General features: G+C 48.0%; 1 protein-coding gene across 1 annotated transcript in view; it reads right to left on the minus strand.

Annotated features, from left to right (window-relative positions):
- The window catches only part of dnah10 (dynein axonemal heavy chain 10), a 176,636-nt gene that overhangs the window by 115,575 nt on the left and 47,038 nt on the right, over positions 1-14,023 (minus strand). Inside the window, 8 exon segments of the mRNA XM_078421084.1 lie at positions 1,607-1,785; positions 3,870-3,972; positions 6,440-6,556; positions 8,481-8,639; positions 9,391-9,870; positions 10,360-10,516; positions 12,488-12,695; positions 12,789-12,953. Of these exon segments, the coding sequence (XP_078277210.1) occupies positions 1,607-1,785; positions 3,870-3,972; positions 6,440-6,556; positions 8,481-8,639; positions 9,391-9,870; positions 10,360-10,516; positions 12,488-12,695; positions 12,789-12,953 (1,568 nt within the window).

The raw sequence follows: 14,023 nt of genomic DNA on the forward strand, positions 1-14,023 counted from the left end.
CACACTGCCAGACTCACATAGGCATTGATGGCTACGCAATGTGAGGTTAGTAGGGATAGGTGCCAACTGGTTGGTGTGGGTGTGGTGGGCCGAATGGCCTGTTTCTTTGCTGTACGACTATGATCTCAGAAAGTTGCAGGACTGGAGGAGTTTACAGAGATTGAGTGGATTAAAGCCTGAGACAGAGACAGATAAGGCTGCCTGGAACTCTGGATAACATGAGATACTGAGACACAGTTCAGGAACAAGCAGCTTTGATGCTATTTAGTTGAGGCTGTGCCAACCAGTCAGTATGTGCTCTACCTGTGGACGTTCAACAGAGCAAGACTGAAGCTCCACAACCTTCTAGGTAGAGGCACGGATGAGCTTGCTTTGCGATTGCATCAATGCGCGGGGCCAGAACACACCCAGCAACTTAAGCTGCTGTCTTCGGGTTCCTGCCCAGCCAATGTTGATCTGGCAACATTCTGCCATGTTTCCATTCCCCCTCCCGTACTTGGACTAATTGCTGCCCGTTGCCCACCCTTGCTTGTACCCCCGCCATGTGACCGTCGGTTACAGTCACGGGTCTGGGAGGGTGGAGTGGAGCAGGGACACAGTGAGGATGTAGAGTGGAGCCGGGACACAGTGAGGGTGTAGAGTGGAGCCGGGACACAGTGAGGGAGCAGGGACACAGTGAGGGTGTAGAGTGGAGCCGGGACACAGTGAGGGTAGAGTGCAGCCGGGACACAGTGAGGATGTAGAGTGGAGCCGGGACACAGTGAGGGAGCAGGGACACAGTGACGGTGTAGAGTGGAGCCGGGACACAGTGGGGGTGTAGAGTGGAGCCGGGACACAGTGAGGGTGTAGAGTGGAGCCGGGACACAGTGAGGATGTGGAGTGGAGCAGGGACACAGTGAGGGTGTAGAGTGGAGCCGGGACACAGTGAGGGTGTAGAGTGGAGCCCGGACACAGTGAGGGTGTAGAGTGGAGCAGGGACACAGTGAGGGTGTAGAGTGGAGCCCGGACACAGTGAGGGTGTAGAGTGGAGCAGGGACACAGCAGTGAGGTGCTCCTGCATTGAAGGTTATCAAACAGGAAGAGTGGTTGCCAGCAATGTAGCATTGTACAATAATTACATCCTTCCCCAGTGAGCAGATACTCTAAATACATACGATGAAAGAATGGGTCGACTGGGCTTTTATTCACTGGAATTTAGTAGGATGAGAGGGGATCTTATAGAAACATATAAAATTCTTAAGGGTAGATGCAGGAAAAATGTTCTCCATGTTGAGAGGAGTCCAGAACCAGAGGTCACAGTTTAAGAGGCCATTTAGGACTGAGATGAGAAAAAACTTTTTCAGCCAGAGAGTTGTGAATCTGTGGAATTCTCTACCACAGAAGGCAATGGAGGCCAATTCACTGGACGTTTTCAAGAGAGAGAGCTCTTAGGGCTAACGGAATCAAGGGATATGGGGAGAAAGCAGGAGCGGGGTACTGATTTTGGATGATCAACCATGATTATATTGAATGGCAGTGCTGGCTTGAAGGGCCGAATGGCCTACTCCTTCACCTATTTTCTATGTTTCTAATACGGTATAAAAATATATTGTCTTGTAACACATACCCGCTGTGCCTTGTAAATATCATAGATCTGCCTCAAGCCTTTCATTTCTTTCTGTAGTGACAGCAGCTCTGGGTGCAAGGTGATCGACAGATCAAAGAGCTTCTCTGCATTCGCCAGCTCTTGACGCTTTCTCTCAAATTCTTCCAATTCATTTTCAAATTTGCCCAAAATCTCAAGTCCTGCAATTAATCATAAAAGAGGCAGTTTTACAGGCCGCTTGTTGGCTGGAGAGGGAGGCTGAATGAACTAAAGTAAGAAGCTTGCAGAGAGGGAGAGGTCAGTATTATGTGCAGCAATGGCAGCCTCCCTCTGGGACAAATGTCATCCCAACAACCTGAACTGCAACACCCACCTTCAGATGTTTCTTGGAAACAGAGGACAAATGTTTTCAAAATTAACCAAAGCACATTGTTCTGCCTCGATCACACCCGTTTTCAGGAAGTCAGGTGGTAATAATGGGTTAGAGAAGGAGCCATTTCCGGAGGCACTGTTATATCAAGTGGCTACTCCACACGCCATGCTTGACATGGGCTATTCCACACGCCATGCTTGACATGTGGCTACTCCACACGCCATGCTTGACATGTGGCTACTTCACACGCCATGTTAGATGTGTGGATTGTCCACACGCCATGTTTGATGTGTGGCTACTCCACACGCCATGCTTGATGTGTGGACTGTCCACACGCCATGCTTGACATGTGGATTGGCCACACGCCATGCTTGATGTGTGGCTACTCCACACGCCATGCTTGATGTGCAGATTGTCCACACGCCATGCTTGATGTGTGGATTGTCCACACGCCATGCTTGATGTGTGGCTACTCCACACGCCATGCTTGATGTGTGGCTACTCCACACGCCATGCTTGATGTGTGGATTGGCCACACGCCATGCTTGATGTGTGGATTGTCCACACGCCATGCTTGACATGTGGATTGGCCACACGCCATGCTTGATGTGTGGCTACTCCACACGCCATGCTTGATGTGCAGATTGTCCACATGCCATGCTTGATGTGCAGATTGTCCACATGCCATGCTTGATGTGTGGATTGGCCACACGCCATGCTTGATGTGTGGATTGTCCACATGCCATGCTTGATGTGTGGGTTGTCCACACGCCATGCTTGATGTGTGGCTACTCCACATGCCATGCTTGACGTGTGGATTGTCCACACGCCATGCTTGATGTGTGGATTGGCCACACGCCATGCTTGATGTGCAGATTGTCCTCGCAGACAGCATTACATTCCAAGTTGCCTGGTCATTTTCTGGTGAATTTTCAAACTTGAGCAGGCTGGTGAAAACTCTCGCTAATCACAATGTTGGGACTTCTGGAAAATTGCACCATCAAATAGACAAAGAACAACATGTTGTAAACAACTGTGAGCTAGTGAGCTTTCAAACTTTTGGAGCCAGTTAGAATGCTGGAGACTAATTTCTGAACAGAAGATTTTACCAAAATGGCGCTTTTAGCAGAACGCTGCATGGATCAGGGCTGATTGGCTACGAAAGGCGGACACACACGGATTGCTTTCTCTGGAACATCAGAGGTTGCGGGGAGACTGACAGAAGTTTATAAAACTATGGGAAGCGTAGATAGGGTCAACAGTCAGAGCCTTTCTCCTAGGATGGAAATGTCTAATACTAGAGGGCACAGCTTTAAGGTGAGAGGGGCAAAGTTTAAAGGAGATGTGCAGGACAAGTGTTTTACGCAGAGGGTGGTGGGTGCCTGGAACGCACTGCCAGGGGTGGGGGTGGTGAATAGTGGGGTTTAAGAGGCTTTTTGATCGGCACATAGATATGCAAGGAATGGAGGGATATGGATTAAGTGCAGGCAAATAAGAGTTGGTCTTGGCATCATGTTCAGCACAGACATTATGGGCCAAAGGGTCTGTTCTTGTGCTGTCCTATGTTCTAAGGTGGTAGAGTGCTGAGAGGGTCAGGTGGGGTGAGTGGAGAGAATCGATGGTTGTTTCTACTCCATGACCGGGTCTCTGGCACAACGGTCACAACGATTCCCCCGTAGATTCTCCGTCTTCAAGGATTGGGGACGGGGATGGGTGGGACGAGGGGGGTTGGGGGGGGACTTGCCGATTTAAGTCAGAGGCAGGGTCTTCCCCTGCCCCGATTCCTGATGTTCCTAACATTCTTTTCACATGTGGCAAACAACAAATCATGGCGGTTGAAAGAACATGAATGATTCTATAAGGTGGACACATCAAAGAAAGGATGGTCATTTGGCTGAAGGGGTTTCCAACCTGAATCGAGGTCATCTCCCACTGAGCCCGGCCCATGCAAACGGAATTTTGCAGTAAACGCTGCAAGGTCCGCTGCAAATTCCCTTGTCTCATGTTTGGTGGTCTGAAACCAAGAGAATTATTTGACACATTTTTATTAGTTCAAGCTAACACTAAAGTTCACCAAGTGCAGTGTATATAACAGGTAAATTAACAAAAGCATTCCTCAATTAGAAAGAGCAAAAACAATGAAACCTAAAGTAACATGAATGCTTTACAAATACACATCAAAAATTGTAGAGCTAAAGTTATTGTGTAAATATTGTTGCTGCAGACTTTCAGCTGTTCATCGTTTTTCAGGTCTCCAGGGAACGAGCAATGGATGCTGGCCTTGCCAACAACTATTCATTTTAAAATGATCAAGGGCTACTCAGAAAGAGAACAATGTGACATTGACTGTGAATTAGATGGGCTGGGTGAGTGGGCAGATGCATGGCAGATGCAGTATAATGTGGAGGTTATCCACTGGTGGCAAGAACAAGAAGGCAAATTATTTTCTGAATGGTAGGTAGACACAAAAAGTTGGAGTAATTCAGCGGGCAAGCAGCATCTCTGGAGAGAAGGAATGGGTGACGTTTCGGGTCGAGACCCTTCTTCAGACATGTCAGGGAAGTGGGCGGGACAGAGATAGAATGTAGTCGGAGACAGTCAGACTAGTGGGAGAACTGGGAAGGGGGAGGGGATGGAGAGAAAGGGAAAGTAAGGGCTATTTGAAGTTCTGAATTGATTATCTGAATGGTGTCAGATGAGGAAAAGGGGAGATGCAATGAGACCTGGGTGTCCTTGTACATCAATCACTGAAAGTAAGCATGCAGGTATAGCAGACAGTGAAGAAAGCAAATGGCATGTTGGCCTACATAGTGAAAGGATTTGAATATAGGAGCAAGGAGGTCCTACTGCAGTTGTACAGGGCGCTGGTGAGACCTGGAGTATTGGTCTCCTAATTTGAGTGAGGACATTCTTGCTATTGAGGAAGTGCAGCATAGGTTCACCAGGTTAATTCCTGGGATGGCGGGACTGACATATGATGAAAGAATGGATCTACTGGGCATGTATTCACTGGAATTTAGAAAAGTGGGAGGGGATCTTATAGAAACATACAATTCTTAGGGCATTGGACAGGCTAGATGCAGGAAAAATGTTCCCGATGTTGGGTGGATCCAGAACCAGGGATCACAGTTTAAGAATAAGGGATAGGCCATTCAGGACTGAGATGAGAAAAAACTTTTTCACCCGGAAAGTTGTGAATCTGTGGAATTTTCTGCCACAGAAGGCAGTGGGGGCCGATTCACTGGATTTTTCAAGAGAGTTAGATTTAGCTCTTAGGGCTAACGGAATCAAGGGATATGGGGAGAAGGCAGGAACTGGGTACTGATTGTGGATGATCAGCCATGATCACATCGAATGACGGTGCTGGCTCAAAGGACCGAATGGCCTCCTCCTGCACCTAATTTCTATGTATCTCTGCAAGTGGTCACAAGGAACCGCAGGGCGATCGGATCACTCGTTTATTGTTTCAGTGTAATTCCCCACAAGAGAAAGTGAATACGGTGAGAAGAGAAGGGGATGGTGTTAAAGCTGTGGTGAACGCTGCACTGGTGAACACGGCACTGGTGGAACGCTGCACTGGTGAACGCTGCACTGGTGCAATGCGGCACTGGTGGAACGCGGAACTGGTGCAACGCGGCACTGGTGAACGCTGCACTGGTGCAATGCGGCACTGGTGGAGCGCTGCACTGGTGGTACGCTGCACTGGTGCAACGCTGCACTGGTGGAACGCGGCACTGGTGAACACTGCACTGGTGAACGCTGCACTGGTGCGACGCTGCACTGGTGGAGCGCTGCACTGGTGCAACGTGGCATTGATGAACGCTGCACTGGTACAACGCGGCACTGGTGGAATGCTGCACTGGTGGAACGCTGCACTGGTGAACGCTGCACTGGTACAACGCGGCACTGGTGGAAGCTGCACTGGTGCAACGCTGCACTGGTAAACGCTGCACTGGCGCAACGCAGCATTGGCGCAACGCTGCACTGGTGAACACGGCACTGGTGGACCCTTCCCTGGTGCGCGCTGCACTGGTGCAACGCTGCACTGGTGCAACGCTGCACTGGTGCAACGCGGCACTGGTGGACCCTTCCCTGGTGAACGCTGCACTGGTGCACGCTGCACTGGTGCAATGCGGCACTGGTGGAACACGGCACTGGTGGAACACGGCACTGGTAAACGCTGCACTGGTGCAACGGGGCACTGGTGGACCCTTCCCTGGTGAACGCTGCACTGGTGAACGTGGCACTGGTGAACGCTGCACTGGTGAACGCGGCACTGGTGAACGCGGCATTGGTTCATCCTTCCCTGGTGCACGCTGCACTGGTGAACGCGGCACTGGTGAATGCGGCACTGGTGAACGCTGCACTGGTGAACGCGGCACTGGTGAACGCTGCACAGGTGCAACCCGGCCACGATAAACACTGCACGGTGAATCAACGTAACAATCTTCAGGAAAACAATAGTTTCAATTATCTATTACCTTCGTGAACTTCTTCTTTACGGCACCCAAGCTATGATCAATCGTACTTGACTCCTCAAACAGTTTTTCCCAAATTACTTTAATATTGTCCTGCAATTCTTTCTCTTCGTATGTGGTCTGAAAATAAAATTTAAAAATACATTGACATGAGCAAACATAATATTGCGATATAATATACCATCACCGCCGGTCCACACCATCACCACCGGTCCACACCATCACCACCGGTCCACACCATCACCACCGGCCCACACCATCACCGGCAACCCACACCATCACCACCGGCCCACACCATCACAGCCGGCCCACATCATCACTGCCGGCCCACACCATCACCGGCAACCCACACCATCACCTCCGGCCCACACCATCACCGCCGGTCCACACCATCACCACCGGCCCACACCATCACCGCCAGTCCACACCATCACCGGCAACCCACACCATCACCACCGGCCCACCCCATCACCGCCGGTCCACACCATCACTGGCAACCCACACCATCACCGCCGGCCCACACCATCACCGCCGGCCCACACCATCACCGGCAACCCACACCATCACCACCGGCCCACCCCATCACCGCCGGTCCACACCATCACCGCCGGCCCACACCATCACCGGAAACCCACACCATCACCGCCGGCCCACTCCGTCACCACCGGCCCACACCATCACCGGCAACCCACACCATCACCGCCGGCCCACTCCGTCACCACCGGCCCACACTGTCACCACCGGCCCACACCGTCACCCCATACCGCCTTGCCGGCCACTTCCAGGCCAGACGCTGCCACCGCTACCCTATGCTGTTACTGTCAGCCCACACCCCACACACCGCTTCCTTGGCCATGGCCACCAAACCTCGTCTGCACTGCGGCTGCCCGTGGGCATGGACTCCACCAATCCTCTCCTCGCCCACGACTGGCAGCATGCCAAGGCCAGGGGAGGAGACGGCATGCAATATCACTCGCAGACAGGGTTATGACAAATCCAAAGGTGCTTTATAAATATATTAAGGACAAAAGAATATTTAGGGTAAGAATAGGGGACAATTGTGGCAATCATGTGTGGAGCCATAGGGTAGAGGTGAACATACTTCAGGGGTATTCGCAAAGGAGACAAACAGATTTATGGAATGCTTTTTAATGACAGTGTCAAGTCAAGTCAAGTCAAATTTATTTGTCACATACACATACTCGATGTGCAGTGAAATGAAAGTGGCAATGCCTGCGGGTTGTGCACAAAAAGAATTACAGTTACAGCATATAAATAAAGTTAATAAGTTACTAAACATAGCACAAAAAATGTCGACAAAAATTTAGTCTCTGGGGTTATAAAAGTTGACAGTCCTGATGGCCTGTGGGAAGAAGCTCCGTCTCATCCTCTCCGTTTTCACAGCGTGACAGCGGAGGCGTTTGCCTGATCGTATTCCTTTTGCCCAACCTAACTCTCCTCACTTCTTTTCTCAATATTCCAATTCTGACTTCAACTAGAAATATTAACTCTCCTTGTTAACACAGTTGCTGCCTGACCTGCACAGTGTTTCCAGCTGTTTCTGTTTTTATCCTTTGCATCCCATGAGCTGTTTTTGTTAACCAGCCATTTGTATTTAACATGAGGACAGGAGAGGTCAGGGAGCGGTGAATCAGAGTGTCGGATGGTGATTGCTCTGTTCGAAACGCTGAGTGAAGATGTAAACGTGTTTGGTGATACACTGCATTAAAGGGCCTATACCCATGTCATGTGACCCAACAGGAGGCTGCTGCTTCCCTCATTAGTCGCTGGACAAACTGCCGCGTTACTCTGTTTACTATCAGCAAGGCAAATGCTTGGAAGTCATCGGCAATTTGAAAGTCACTTCATAATTGTAGAAGTTATCTTCATTAAGAAAAATTACAGTGACTGATTAATGAAGAAACTGGAGGTCCTGCATTTGCAAGAGAACAAAGCTGGAAGTTGAACTTACATGGATATGGTACATGGTGAGGGTGCGATAACTTACATGGATATGGTACATGGTGAGGGTGCGATAACTTACATGGATATGGTACATGGTGAGGGTGCGATAACGCTCCTCGGTATCTTTTAACCGCAGCTCCACATTTAAAGACATGGCTCGAATTTGAGCAATTGTACTAAGTACAAACTTCAGGTTCTCCAGAGTGTCTGGAACTGTCTGCAAAGAAATTGCAAGGTCCTGCCAAAGGCAGAAGAAAATTATTCGACATTTATAAATATACAATGGCTTTAATTGTAATGTCATTACAATACGTTAAAATGTCAACAAAATAATTAGAGTAGTGAGCCAGGTATAAATTGGAAAGCAGGACTTCTAGTGGTGTAATCTCAGGGTCGCTCCCCGTCACGTTAGTGAGGTAAGAACAGGATAAAAGTACAGATAAATGTGTGGATAAGGCGCTGGTGCAGGGGAGACACCTTCAGGTGGAAGGCTCTTCTCCACAGAAGGTGGGACCTGTACAAGAGGGACAGGTTGCACTGGAAATAGAGGGGGACCAGTGTCGTGGCAGTGTCATTTGCTTCTGCTACTCAGGAGGGTTTAAACTAGTTCCAAAGCAATAGTGTGGCAGGTAGAGCCTGAAGTAGAAGTTAATGTGAGAGGACAGGTGGGGGCAAGTCAGGGAGCAAGGAAGGTCTGACAGAATAAGCAGTCTGATAGATAAGGGGATACATACCACAGAGAGTGGTAAATCTATGAAAGAGAACCATAGAGGCTCAGGTATGGAGTATTTTCAAAAAAGAGATCAATACTTTAAAAAACTCAAAGGAGATATATGGTAATGCAGAAAAGTGTAACTGAAGATCAGTCATGATCTTATTGAATAGTGGAGCAGGCACAAGCAGCCAAATAGCCCATTGCAGCTTCTCATCCTCATCCTCATGCTCTTACCCTAAACAGTAATGTCTGGAACCATTGCATGAAGGGTTACCTCAAGTTCGTTTCTCAAGCTGTACAATTCCCGTTTGGCAGATTCATTCAGACATTGTCCGAGGGACTGCACCCATGCATTTGCATTTTCCTGGATACTGAATGCCAAGGGTCTCAGCTGGAGGCGAATACATTGGTCGTCCCTCACAAGTGGCTGTTCTGCCACCTCCTCACTAATTCTGGTGTAGAACTGCAACTTTTCATCATAACTGACACAAGAAGGATTCTTAGCTGCAAACTTCTCCACAACAATAGACTTGTCCATCTTCCATAATGATCTGTACTTCTTCCAGCTGTTCAGAAACTTGCCCAGAGAACCAAGAAGCCTTTGGAGATTCTGACTGGTGGAAATAGCCAGTTCTATGATCTGCAGATGCTGAGAAATGTCACTGCAGAAATTAAAGATAACTGGCTCATCATCTCCTTCAACATACTGTGGCAGGCATTCAATGCAAGACCCGTGCATCCACCGTACAAACAGCTGCAACACATGAAACACAGAATTTAATGCAGAGCAACCACAACCCATCCATTACTTTGAATACATTTGGTTGGAAGATTTGAAATACCAATCGAAAATGCTGGAATTACTCAGTGGATCATACAGCATCATGGAGACAGACTAAGTTGTTATTGCATTGATCTGCCATTCCCTGGCCCATTGGACGAGTTGATCAAGATCACATTGTAACCCTGCAGAACCTCCGTCACCGCCGGTTTTATAGCATGATGTGTTTTGGTTGTGTAACTCAAATGCAAAAATAGTTTGTTTACAATGTAGTAAAGTTAGAAAAGTCAGCGTGTCCCATTTGTTACTGAAGATTGAAGGTCAGAGTTATTGATAGAGCTGGTGGGTTTGGGTGGAGAGAGGGTCTCAGCCCCACACCACACAACACAGTGCTGGGCTGGGAGCCCGGCCTTTCAACAATTACACCGTTAACTGTGGAAACAATCAATCATTCGCACTGACCTTAGTGGTTTCCACACAGTCTTTTATGTTCTGGAGAGTCAGTTGATAAACTTCAGAGGCATTGGGTTTCAAGACAATCTCAGGGGCAGAGAGATGAACTTCAATTTGGAAAAGGGGATAGTTTCCAAGAACAGAAATATTAATTTGCTGAAGATTTCTAGAGAGAACAATACAAGACATTAAGCCTGGTGAGGCATGATTACATTTAGCATTTGTAAAGAATGAGTTGATGTAGTAAGCAGGTGTTTCTGATAACACACTAGTCTGACATGGATGTGTAGAGGTGGTGGGCCCAGCAGTGGACCTGTGGGAGGGGGGAGGGTCTTGGCACAGGGAGTGGGATTCTCACAGGGGGGCCTGTGTCCATATATTTAGGGCCAGCACGCTGCGAGGAGCTTCACCTGTCGAAGCACCTCATAGTACAGGACCTGTCACATCTAGAGCTTGTCTTTCTTCCTGTGACTGGCCCAAACAGAGTTGGCAGTACATTCTGCAGCTGATATCCACACACTGCTCGCTGCAGGCAGTGAGGACAGTGGGTGAGGCATGAGTGGGGGCATGTAGGGGTTGGGGTAGTTGGTGGTGTGTACAGATAGATGATGGAGAGGGTACAGTTAGGAAGGTGACAAGGGGAGACTATGAGAACCTGGTGAATGGGAGATAAGACCAAGTTGTCGGAGTAGTGTAGAACACCTTGCATTATATTTTAATATGTTAAAAATTAACCAAAAACAACAACATGTTTCAGTTGATAAAGTGGCCAAAGCACTATACTTTAAAATTCCTTTTTATTGCATGATATTGCATTTTTGTTTTAGTTCAAAATTGTTTTTTGTTTCACATCCAAACCTTACATGGTTTGGAAGCCACCCTTATGGTGATGGCTTGAGTGAAATTGTAATGTAAACTCCAGCAGTTAGGACAAAGGATTTAATTTGTCCCATTGTTGGTTATTTTAAGCGGTCCTGCATGTTATCATTTGTCTTCTTTACATGTTCAATTGGCTTCATTTTTAATATAATACAGTAAACCAGTCATTAAAAAGTAACTTTTATTTACCCAGTATTGTTTTAGCTTTGTAATTGTTAATGCTATTTTGCATACTTATTTTATTCTATGTTACACCAGTGAGATGGTACAAAGATCAAATTAATAAAACATCTGTTGGCATACAGAATGTAGATTTATTTTCCTCCTGTGGATAACAGATAAAATGCACGTTTAGTGGAGAGTTATGTTACAAAAGATTCATGATCCATTGGCTTCCTTCCCTGGAGGGTCACATGTGAACTATTCAGCATGATCGTCGTCGGCTGGGCAAGTGGGCTGAGGAATGGCTAATGGAGTTTAATGCAGATAAGTGTGAGTCCAACCAGCGCACGACCTTCACAGTGAATAGAATGGCCCTGGGGTGTACTGTGGAGCAGAGGGATCGAGGTGTACAAGTACAGACCCTGAACGTGAGGGTGGTCAAGAAAGCTTTTGGTACCTTGGCCTTCAGCAGTCAGGATATTGAGTAAAGAGGTGAGATGTTATGTTACAGTTGTACAAGATGATGGCAAGGCTGCATTTGGAGTATTGTGTTTGCTATTGGTCACCCTGCTATAGGAAGGATATCATTAAGCTGGAAAGGGTGCAGAGAAGATTTGCCGAGGATGTTGCCAAGACCCAAGAGCCTGAGCTATAGGGAGAGATTGGGCAAATTAGGACTTTATTCCATGGAGCCTAGGAGGCTAAGGGTGTATAAAGTAGTACAGTATATAAGGTATATAAAGTCATAATGAAAATTGATAAGATAAATGTACAGAGTCTTCTATCCAGGGCAGGGGAATTGAGAACCAGAGGACATAGATATAGGTGAGAGGGGAAAGATTTAATAGGAATTTGACGGGCAACCTTATTACTAGGAGGGTGGGGAGTGTATGGAATGAGCTGCCAGAGGAAACATTTGAGGCATTTAAAAGACAATTGGACAATGACATGGATCGGAAAGGTTTAGAGGGATATGGGCAAAATGGGACTGGCGTAGATGAGGCATCTTGGTCAGCATGGATCAATTGCGCTGAAGGGCCAGTTGCTGTACTGTCTGACTCTATGATCATAACTTTATAAACTGAATTATACTTACTTTACAATCATTTTGACAAGACTGTCGTAAACCCTGCGCTCCCAGAAGGTGTAGTATAACGCCATCTTTGAAGCCTTTCCCGTGTTGGTGTGGAAAACGAGACCCTCCATCTTGGTCAGCAGTGGGCCAATGGCTTTATACTTACTGACTAAATTCAAGATGTCCTTAGTCCGCTCATGTTCCACATGCTCATAAAACTCCTTTACCCCTAACAGAAACATTCAGAATGTTTCACTTGGTTAGTCACTTTGTTAATCTCCACAGTCATAAATGCACCAAAGTTTAGGTCATTTCATCTTACCTGCAAGATCCTCCTTAGACTTGGGCGGTGGTCTTTTAAAGAGGTCTGCAGACTCTATTGATGCAAGTTTAACGGCAATGTCTCGCACATTCTTGTGAATCTGGTTTACAAGTGATTCAAATTTTCCAATTGCTTGTTCACAGCGACCAAGATAATCAGTAATACCTTTTTTAAAACGTAACAGAGGTTTAATTGCAGTTGCATTATTGATAATTAATAAAATCAGCCTTCAAACCAAATAAATACTTTCAAGATCGACAGCATCAAACTCATTAGGAAGGCGGGCTCCAACCTGGGGGCAGAGTTGGATTCATGGGGGGGGGGGGGTCTTGGAGGGGAGGATGCTCCTCAAACTGCAGTGCATCCTGGACAATGCAGCTCACCCCTCCATGACACACTCAACCTGAGGAGTACCTTCAGCACAAAGACTGGTTCCACCAAGATGCAGTACAGAACGCCATAGGAGATCCTTCTTCCCTGTAGATATTAAACTGTACAACTCCTCCCCCTTCTGTCATGGGATAGACTGAGAAAAGCACAGCATGATGGTATTCCCTTTCCTGGTATCCATTGGCTTCTCACGGTTCCAGTTACACTGCTGGCACACAGCTCAGCATCATTAGTGTCGTATCACTGCCCACTCCATACGCCCCACACCACTCCACACTCCACATCACTGACCGCCCACTCCACACGCCCCACACCACTTTACATCACTGACCGCCCACTCTACACTCCCCACACCACTCTACACTCCACATCACTGACCGCCCACTCTACACGCCCCACACCACTCTACACGCCCCAACGCCACTCTACATCACTGACCGCCCACTCTACACGCCCCACACCACTCCACACCACTGACCGCCCACACCACTTTACATCACTGACCGCCCACTCTACACTCCCCACACCACTCTACACTCCACATCACTGACCGCCCACTCTACACGCCCCACACCACTCTACACGCCCCAACGCCACTCCACATCACTGACCGCCCACTCTACATGCCCCAACACCACTCCACATCACTGACCGCCCACTCCACACGCCCCACACCACTTTACATCACTGACCGCCCACTCTACACTCCCCACACCACTCTACACTCCACATCACTGACCGCCCACTCTACACACCCCACACCACTCTACACGCCCCAACGCCACTCCACATCACTGACCGCCCACTCTACACGCCCCACCACTCCACACTCCACATCACTGACC

The sequence above is a fragment of the Rhinoraja longicauda genome, chromosome 25 (assembly GCF_053455715.1).
Source record: "Rhinoraja longicauda isolate Sanriku21f chromosome 25, sRhiLon1.1, whole genome shotgun sequence".
In the NCBI taxonomy this organism is placed as follows: Eukaryota; Metazoa; Chordata; class Chondrichthyes; order Rajiformes; family Arhynchobatidae; genus Rhinoraja; species Rhinoraja longicauda.